Genomic DNA, 9,801 nt, shown 5'->3' on the forward strand with positions numbered 1-9,801 from the left:
CAGCAAAGTGATCAGACTAGGGTCTCGAAGCAGCACATGCAGTTTATGAAAAGGCCTGTGAGACCCCTGTGAGGCGAGCTAGGGGGGTGTCACCAGGTGGGGGTCGGGGGAGCAGGGCTCATTGGCTGCTCAGACCTGAGCGAGGGAACTCTGGCTGGGACCCTGGCTGCTCTGATGAAGCCCATCTGCGCGGCCTCCTCTGTGTGGCCCTGACAGCCGAGGCCAGAAGCTCAGCAGGGCTCAGACAAGCCCTGTCCCCAGGGCGGCCACGTCCTCGCCTCCCTGGGTCTGCCCTGCACCCCCCCTCCTCCTTTTTTTCTAGTCACACTGAGCCTCTAAAATCTGTGCCCCCTCCCCTCCCACCCCTCTTCCTCTGCCTCCTGCCCCTTCTCCTCCCGCAGCACCGTCTTCCCGCCTCTTGGCTTAACCGTGCCCTCTGCCTCCCTGGGGAGGGGCTCCGTCTCCACTGGCCTTCACCTTGCAGCCCCCTCCTCCGTTTGTCCCCTGCCCCTCCCTTCTCCCATGGAGATCTTGGGCCCTTTCCGCTCCTTGGGCCTGCCGAGTGGAGGCTATTTCCTCCAACACTCATGAAAAACCGCCCAAATCCACATCCCATGACATCCTGCCTCATTTAAGCCTTATTTCATTTCCTCTTTCTGACCAGAGCCACTCACACACACCCAGACTGTTTTTTTTTTCCAACTCTTCCTTCCTCTCCCACCCACGGTGGTCCACACTGTCCAGGAATCGTGTGATTTTGAAAAAAATCACAGTGAACGGTCACCCGTGAAACACTGCCTGCCGGCCTCAAACATCAGCAGTGTCCTTCCGAGCGTGTGTGTGGCCTGGCCCCATCCAGTCGCCCGGTTCCACGTGAAGCTTAGTCCTCACTGGCTGTCTCCACGGCCTCCCTGAAGATGTAAAGTCCAGAGGGAGCTCACAGACCCCTCACCTTACCTGCTGGTCGGAAGCCTTTGGGGCCACGCAGTGAACGAGGGAGAGGACCAGGTCTTCTGTCCGCGGCTCCACATTGACCTGCCAGGGATTCACAGTAGAGCAGCATCAGGACCCCAAGGGGTGACTCTCTAAGCGGTCATTACTAAGTATGGCAAAGGGCGGAAAAGACTGACATCGTGGTTGATTTCTCATATAACTAAATCTATTCTTTAAGAACTTTAACTGTTCTTGAGATTCTTGAGATTCTGCTCTTCTTGGTTTTCTTTTCTTTTCTTTTTGGAGTGGTCAGGAGAGTTGAAAGAGCTTTAATTTTAAGGCAGTGATGAAACAGCTGATGGAAACTTTCGGGGTTTTATTTTGTTAACCTTGCTTAAAATACTTTACAAAATAAGGCATTCTTGTTGTGGCTCAGAGGGTTACAAACATGACTAGTATCCATGAGGATGAGGGTTTGATCCCTGGCCTCGCTCAGTGGGTTAAGGATCCGGCGTTGCCGTCAGCTGTGGTGTAGGTCTCAGATGAGGTTCGGATTCCATGTTGCTGTGGCTCTGGCGTAGGGTGGCAGCAACAGCTCTGATTAGACCCCTAGCATGGGAACCTCCATATGCCACAGGTGCGGCCCTAAAAAGACAAACATCAAAAGAAAAAAAAAAAGTTGGTTTTGGCTACCCTATGTTGTCTCCCAGACTTGGGGGCATTTTTATAAAACCATGAAACCCTGCTGTCTGGAAGCCACTGCTTCTTCCTCTGACTGTGGAGGGGAAAGAGTGGAAACAGGAAGGCAGTTACAGCTCTTGCAGAGTCCAGTGGTGGGTGATGGTTGCTTGGACTAGGTGGTGACAGTGGACATGGGAATGACAAGCCGTGGATTAGTTCAGGATGCATTTTCGGCAAGATCTGGTGATGAGTTGGGGGTGGGGTGAGAAAAAGAGAGAAGTCAAGGGTGACCCCCAGATTTCTGGTTTGGGCAGCTGGGTACGGAAACATTTTGCCATTCAGCCTACTTGGGACTGGGCTGTTCCCGGGAGGTTAACGGAGGGTGCTTTGTCTCCTGGATGCAGGGATACAAGGAAGAGAAGATGCCGGGGGAATGCTGCGGGAGATGCCTGCCTACGGCTTGCACCATTCAGCTACGAGGGGGACAGATCATGACACTGAAGGTGTGAGCAAGTTGGACTTGGGAGGCCCCCCTCAAGCCACCATCTGGTTTCCTACTTGGGGATCTTTTCTTTGAGGAAAGGGACTAAGTTTGGGTCCATATTGGCTTCTTTTCATACCTATTTCTGGTTTTATAGAGAAAAGATAGAGAAGTTCCCATCGTGGCTCAGCGGTTAACAAACCCGACTAACATCCATGAGGACGCTGGTTCCATCCCTGGCCTCACTCAGTGGGTTAAGGATCTGGTGTTGCCGTGAGCTGTGGTGTAGTTCACAGACATGGCTCGGATCCAGTGTTGCTCTGACTGTGGTGTTGGCCGGTAGCTACAGCTCCAATTAGACCCCTAGCCTGGGAACCTCCATATGCTGCGGGTCCAGCCCGAAAAAGACACTCACACCCATCCACACACACACATGCATCCACACACACACACACACACACACACACAAAGGTAAGCTTTAGAAGGTACAGACTTTCTGATTTATTTTATCACACTCCTTGACAAGTGTGGTGAGTGTAGGGCGCCGTGATTTGGACTTGGTTGATCTTTTAAGATTTTCTCCAGCCTTGACTGGGAGACAGGACAGGCGATGAGGCGGACACAAACTCTGATCTTTGAAAGCCAGAATCAGCACATTCAGTTAGTGACTGTCCAGCTTACCTTTGCTGTGTTTCTGAGTCTTAATTCTTTACGCTTTTCAGTGGTCGGAAGAGTTCAGGGATTCTTTCCATTTATGCAGCCCTGTTCCCAGTAAATACGCTGTAAAGCTGGACTCCACTTCTGTTCTGAATTCTGGGCGCAGAGGCTTTGCTCACACTGCCTCATTCTGGTTCCATAGTCCTGTGGATTGTCTCAACAACTCCCAGGAGTCAGGGTCATGGTTTGAAGAGGCTTTGTGACCCAAACACTGTCTTCACATCTGCTCCACCCTCCTCCCCTCTTTCCGTGCAGCGCGATGAGACGCTCCAGGATGGCTGTGACAGTCACTTCTGCAGGGTCAACGAGAGAGGCGAGTACATCTGGGAGAAGAGGATCACGGGCTGCCCACCTTTTGATCAACACAAATGTCTGGCCTCGGGGGTGAGTTGTTGGAGTGAAGGCCCCGCTTTCCTCTCGACCGTTTCCATCTTTGACTCTAAGAAGAGGGTCCTTTTAAAAATTGGTTTATTAAAGAATGGTTGATTTACAATGTTGCTCCAATTTCTGCTGTACAGCAAAGAGACCCCGTCTCTCTCTCTCTCTCTCTCTCTCTCTCTCTCTCTCTCTCTCTCTCTGTTTCACACACACACAGACACACACAGACACACACACTCCTTTTCTTACATTATCTTCCCTCATGGTCTATCCCAGGAGATGGGCTCTAGTTCCCTGTGCTGTACAGCAGACCTCCTAGCTTATCCATTCTGAATGTCATGGTCTGCCTCCACCAGCCCCAGTTCCCCACCCATCCCACATCTCCTCCCCTTCACAACCACACGTCTGTTCTCCATGTCTGGGAGTCTGTCTCTTTTGTAGATAGGATTTTTTGTGTTAAATTTCAGATTCCACATATAAGTGAAATTCTATACAGGTCTTTCTCTTTTTGACTTTATTTATCTATTTATTTATTTATTTATTTATTTTTCTTTTTAGGGCTGCACTCGCAGCATATGGAGGTTCCCAGGCTAGGGGTCCAAATGAGGCTGTAGCCGGCCTACGCCACAATCACAGCAACGCCAGATCTGAGCTGCGTCTGGGACCTACATCTCAGCTCACAGCAATGCTGGATCTTTAACTCACTGAGCGAGGCCAGGGATCAAACCTGCAACCTCATGGTTCCTAGTCGGATTCATTTCCGCTGCGCCACAATAGGAACTCCTCTGACTTTCTTCACTTAGTGTGAGAATCTCTCGGTGCATCCGCGTTGCTGCAAATAGCATTATTTCATTCTGTTTTTTATGGCTGAGTAGTATTCCATCACACATATGTACCATGTCTTCTTAATTCATTCATTTGTCGATGGACATTTAGGTGGTTTCCATATCTTGTGAATAGTGCTGCAGTGAACGTATGGGTGCATGTATCTTTTTGAATTATAGTTGTGTCTGGACAGAAGCCCAGGAGTGGGATTGCAGGATCATATGTTAATTCTATATTTACTTTTCTGAGAAACCTCCATATTCTTCTCCATTGTGGTTGTACCAATTTACATTCCCGCCAGCAGTGTATGAGGGTTCTCTTTTCTCCACGCCCAAGAAGAGGGTCCTTTGAATGGCAGTCTAGCTCTGCCGTGATTCCCAAAGTCCAAAGATTTACCTTGACCGAGTTTAAAAATCAAAATCAAAACCCAATGGAGAGACAAAACTCTATATGATTCTTTAGAAAGACACCTTTCCCTTGGGGAGACCGAATCTGTGATCCTTGGATGGGAAGGTGAGACATCAAGCTAATTTCCAGTCTCCCCTGGGAATGACAGTTGTCAGTGACTCAGCTGGAAGAGAATTTAGAATAATCGGAATCATTTCAGCCTGGTCAGGTGGGGTAGTCGGTCTGTTCACATCTGTGATGGGAAAGCCAGTTTACGTCGAGGGACTTTAGCTTGGGGCTGTGTGTCCAGAGCCAGGAATTGGCCTGGGGTGACTTAAAAGTGTCTCCTATGTCCTGTTGGTGCCTAATCTGGGACTTTTCTGTTTTCTTAGGGGAAAATCATGAAAATTCCAGGCACATGCTGTGACACATGTAAGTACATTAGCAGTAACTTCTCCCTTGAAATCTATCAGACCAAGTTCAGGGACTGTTTTGGGTTTTTTGTTTGTTTGTTGTTGTTTTTTTTGTCTTTTTCGGCCGTACCTGCGGCACATGGAGGTTCCCAGGCTAGGAGTCCATTCAGAGCTATAGCTGCCGGCCTACACCACAGCCACAGCCACAGCCACATGGGATCCCAGCTGAGTCTGCGACCTACACCACAGCTCACAGCAACTCCAGATCCTTAGCCCACTGAGTGAGGCCAGGGATGGAACCTGCATCCTCACGGATATTAGTCAGATTCATTTCTGCGGAGCCACAACGGGAACTCCCCAGGGACTTTATTCTAGAGAGATATTGCCGTCATCATGTTCAGCTTTGCAGGGAATTGCTGCTCCTTCCTGAGTGTCCTCAGACTGACCCCTGCTTAAGCCCCTTTCAAATGCCTGTGAAACAGTCTTTTTCTCGTTCCTTCTAAACTCCTGACAGTCAGCAGCCTCTTACCTGCCTTTTTCTTGGCCAAATTTTGGGTTGTTCACAGTCTCATCATGAGAAAATATCTTGGGAGTTCCCAGGTGGCACAGCAGGTTAAGGATCTGGTGTTGTCACTGCTGTGGCTCAAGTCACAGCTGTGGCGTGGTTTGATCCCTGGCTCAGAAACTTCTGCATGCTGTGGGTGTGGCCAAAAAAAAAAAAAAGAAAGAAAGAAAAGAAAAAAAGAAAGGAAATATCTTCTTTGCCGCCAGAGCTCCTTGAAGACAGGCCCCTTGATTCATGATCTTGACAGCAGACACTCAGTACACCTCTGTTCTTTGGTGTCATGCAGGTATCTTAGAGAGAAAGGGAATCTAGCCGCTGGCTGCAGGGCTGCAGAGAACACAGGAGTTGCAAGACTGGCCTCAGTTTTATTAGTCTCCTCTTCTTCACTCTCGATGCCCCTTGACCTTGCGATTGTGCTGTGCTGGTGGGTCATGGCAGCAGCTCTGCGGACGGAGCTCAGGTCTGCCCATCAGACAGCATCTCATCACATACTCACTTGTGTTCATGAGCACAAGTACCCTTCAGAATCCCAATGTTAGGGCTCCAGTTCCCGAATATAGAATTACTTGCCTGGATTAATACTGTTTTTTATTTTAGTTGTTAGTTTTTTTGAGGGGGGTGGTTCATGGACCCATGTTCCCATGTTTATTTTTGGGTAGAGAAGGAAGAGTGAAAATGCAAATGCTTTCAGTGCTTGGTCATTCTTCTCTCCCCCCTTCCTCTCTCCCTCCCTCCCTCCCTGTCTTCCTCTCTCTTTTCCTTCCTTTTTAAATTTCATGGCCTCACCCTCGGCATGTGGAAGTTCCAGGGCCAGGGACTGAATCCAAGCCATAGCTGTGACCTACTTATGAAGCTGTGGCAATGCCAGATCCTTTAACTCACTGCCCCAGGTGGGGGATTGAACCCATGCCTCTGCATCGGCCTGAGCTGCTGCAGTTGGTTTTTTTTTTTTTTTAGGGCCACACCTGCGGCCTATGGACATTCCCAGGCTATGGGTCAAATTGGAGCTGCAGCTGCCAGCCTTTGACACAGCCACAGCAACACAGGATCCAAGCTGTGTCTGTGATCTACACCACAGCTCATGGCAATGCTAGATCCTTAACCTACTGAAGGAGGCCAGGGATTGAACTCATATCCTCATGGATGGATACTAGTCAGGTTCTATTCTTTTCTTTTTTTTTTAAATGTTTTTAATTTTTTTCATTAGAGCTGCTTTACAGTGTTCTGTCAATTTTCTACTGTACAGCATGGTGACCCAGTTACACAAACATGTACACATTCTTTTTTCTCACATTATCATGCTCATCGTAAGTGACCAGACATTGTTCCCAGTGCTACACAGCAGGATCTCATTACTAATCCATTCCAAAGGCAATAGTCTGCATCTATTAACCCCAAGCTCCCCATCCACCCCACTCCCTCTCCCTCCCCTTGGCAACCACAAGTCTATTCTCCAAGTCCATGATTTTCTTTTCTGTGGAAAGAAAGGTTCATCTGTGCCATATATTAGATTCCAGATATAAGTGATATCATATGGTTTTTGTCTTTCTCTTCCATTAGTCAGGTTCTTAACCTGCTGAATCACAACAGGAACTCCCTGCAGTTGGATTCTTAATCCACTGTGCCACAGTGGGAACTCCACTCATTCTTTTTCTTGATGGCTCACTCTGACAGTCCCTGTAATTGCTTTAACGAAATTGCAGATTAAGGAAGCGCACTCTGCAAGCCCTTCTTTCTATGATTCCTTCTGCGTAGTTGAAGAACGTGAGGTCGGGACCCTCAGGGGAGATGAGATCTCTCTAGGTGCCTTACAACTGGAATCTGGCTGAGGCTGTTATCTGCAAAACTAGCAGTGAGGCAAAAAAGGACCTTGGATGGTCAGGGCTTTCAGGAGGTGGAGACCTTCCATCAGGAAAATAAACCAGGGTCAGGGATTTAAATCTACAGTGAAAGAATATAGTGTGTTTGCCCAAATATGTTTTCCTTATTCACCCTCTTAATGTGGTTGGCAGGTTTTCACGTAAATGAAACTATTTGGAAGGTGGGAGGCCAGCTAATATGTAGTTAAGGTTATTTTAGATTTGGAATCATGGAAGAATGGAAAATTCCCAGTGTTCAAATGGGGAAGGGTGAGCTGGCATTAAATCTTAGAATTATCAGTGGGCCACGGAGAGATTCAGATCTGAATGCCATTAACCTCTGTATGTAAGGAAACCCACTCCCATGTCAGTGACCTGGAGACGCCAGACCCTAGGATCCTCTTAGCCCCCGGCAGAGTGCCCCTGATGTGGCCGTGACCTTTGCAGAAATGGACAGATATTAATTGTGTTTATTGGCTACTTAATTGCCCATGTGCTTGTGGATATAGTTTGAAGCACAAGAGAACTGCTCTGTGGTCATTCTGGTTTTTAGAGTGTATAGTTATCTAAAAGTTAAGTCTCATGCATGGCCATTACCCGAAGCACAGTGAATCTAGGCTCCTCCTGCAATTAAACTTGTGCCACTAAGTGAGTTAAAGCCAGAAATAACCTTGTCTCTGAATGCAAAGGACCAGGAGAAGCTGAGGGGGAACAGCCTCTCCCCTCCTCCCCTCCCCCAGGGCTGTCTTTGCTGGTCTGGGCACTGTGAAGCTGACCTGCCTCCAGGAAGTGAGGGAAGGGGGCTGGAGAGTTTTCTTTGGAAGAACAGGTCCCGTCCCTCCCCTGTCCTGTAGGTGAGGAGCCCGAGTGCAAGGACATGACGGCCAGGCTGCAATACGTCAAGGTGGGAAACTGCCGGTCTGAAGAGGAGGTGGACATTCATTACTGCCAGGTGAGGGGGGGGCGGGGCGAGGGGGGTGGCAGGGGGCTTCTCCTTTAGACTCCTGGCTTTGGTTACATTGTGTGCGGATCTGGGAAACTCACAGGGAAGAGAAGTGAAAGGAACTAGGGTTTTTTTTGTTTTTGATTTTTTGTTTAAAGCAAATGTCTCACTGACGTAAGCGGGAACTTGTGACCCCAGATGGAAATAAAAATGAGAAAAGATTCAACAAGTCCTTCGAAGAGAAGGGAGAGCTGTGTTTCCTGTAGTTCAATCAAACATGCATAGAAATTGCAGCCAGAGGGGTCTGGGTGCTAGGGTACCCTAGGGAAAGGCCTTTCAGACCTCCCCGAGGCCCACCTTTCCCAGGGCCTGGCTGACCTGGGTTGCTCTGGGTGAGTGAGGCCTGCTTGCTTGGCGCTGGGGGCAGGCGAAAGAGGCGGGCTGCCCCAGGGTCCACCCCAGTTGGGACGCTCCACCACCGACCCCCCTGCCTCTCTCTGCCCGGCTGTAGGGAAAATGCACCAGCAAAGCCGTGTACTCCATCGACACCGAGGACGTGGAGGACCAGTGTGCCTGCTGCTCGCCCACGCGGACAGAACCCATGCAGGTGCCCCTGCGCTGCACCAACGGCTCCACCATCTACCACGAGGTCCTCAACGCCATCCAGTGCAAGTGCTCCCCCAGGAAATGCAGCAAGTGAGGCGCTGCCCCGAGCGGACTCCCGCTGCCACCCGCCTTGGCGACCCCTGCCCTGCGCATGCGCGCTCTGCTCCAATAGCCTCCTGGGCCCACAATAAAGGCCGAGCTGTGTCCTCTTGCCCATGGCCCCTGGCTCACCTGTGTCTTCCAGGCTGACATGGCAGCTGTAGGATGGGTAGGGTTCTGAGGCTGAGGCTGAGCCGGGGAGCACAGGCGCCCAGTCGGGAAACACTGAAGCCCCGGCGTCTGCAGGAGAAGAAGCAGACCTTGGGGAGAAAATGGCATCTTGGCTTCACCAGGTGGGGAGGGGACAGCGAGGGCCAGGCCTCCTCGGAAACTCAGCCCAGCGGCTCAGAGGTGAAGGGATTTGCTCGGGAACACTGGGGTCTCCAGTCTCTGGATGCAGGGGCTCTGAGCAGAGCAGAGGGGTGGCTCTGGAGCCTGGCTCTGGCCAGACGATGGCTTCCCCAGTGGTGGGGAAGGGGTCTTAGCAGGTGTAAAAGGGTTTCTCTGAGCCTTCCGCTGGCAGGTGCAGGACCCAGCGCAGGCTCGGCCATGGGAGGAGCCCCCGACTCGGGGCAGGCCTGGCTTCCATGCGTGGCCCTCGTTCTACTGTGTTGTCTCCACAGGCCCCTTAGCGGTTCTCAGGTTCAGGATCCTCAACTGGAAAACAGGAACAACAGTGTCACTCATGCCACTGGGAAAGCAAAATAAGCTGGGAAGTCCAGGAGTACCTATGACTTGCTCTGTATAATGGAGGGCGTGACAAGAAGAAAAATAGGCTCAAAGGGGGGTCTGAGTGAGTGTCTCTGCCATTAGTGGCAGAGTGTTGGACTTTTCCTTTGTTCCGAGGGGTGAAGGAGCCAAGTTCATTCTGGGCTGGATGTTGGAGGCCAAGGCCCTGCCCACTCAAGGATTCC

The 9,801-nt window shown here is 50.3% G+C and overlaps 1 protein-coding gene across 1 annotated transcript in view; it reads left to right on the forward strand.

The window, feature by feature from the left end:
- Positions 1 to 9,000, forward strand: part of VWF (von Willebrand factor) — a 136,737-nt gene extending 127,737 nt beyond the window's left edge. The window contains exons 48-52 of the mRNA XM_047787770.1: positions 2,019 to 2,117; positions 3,068 to 3,196; positions 4,795 to 4,834; positions 8,094 to 8,191; positions 8,694 to 9,000. Of these exons, the coding sequence (XP_047643726.1) occupies positions 2,019 to 2,117; positions 3,068 to 3,196; positions 4,795 to 4,834; positions 8,094 to 8,191; positions 8,694 to 8,882 (555 nt within the window). The 3' untranslated portion in view covers positions 8,883 to 9,000. The remainder of the gene's footprint in view (positions 1 to 2,018; positions 2,118 to 3,067; positions 3,197 to 4,794; positions 4,835 to 8,093; positions 8,192 to 8,693) is intronic.
- The last annotated feature ends 801 nt before the right edge of the window (positions 9,001 to 9,801 follow it).

This window comes from Phacochoerus africanus, chromosome 7, assembly GCF_016906955.1.
Source record: "Phacochoerus africanus isolate WHEZ1 chromosome 7, ROS_Pafr_v1, whole genome shotgun sequence".
NCBI lineage: Eukaryota > Metazoa > Chordata > Mammalia > Artiodactyla > Suidae > Phacochoerus > Phacochoerus africanus.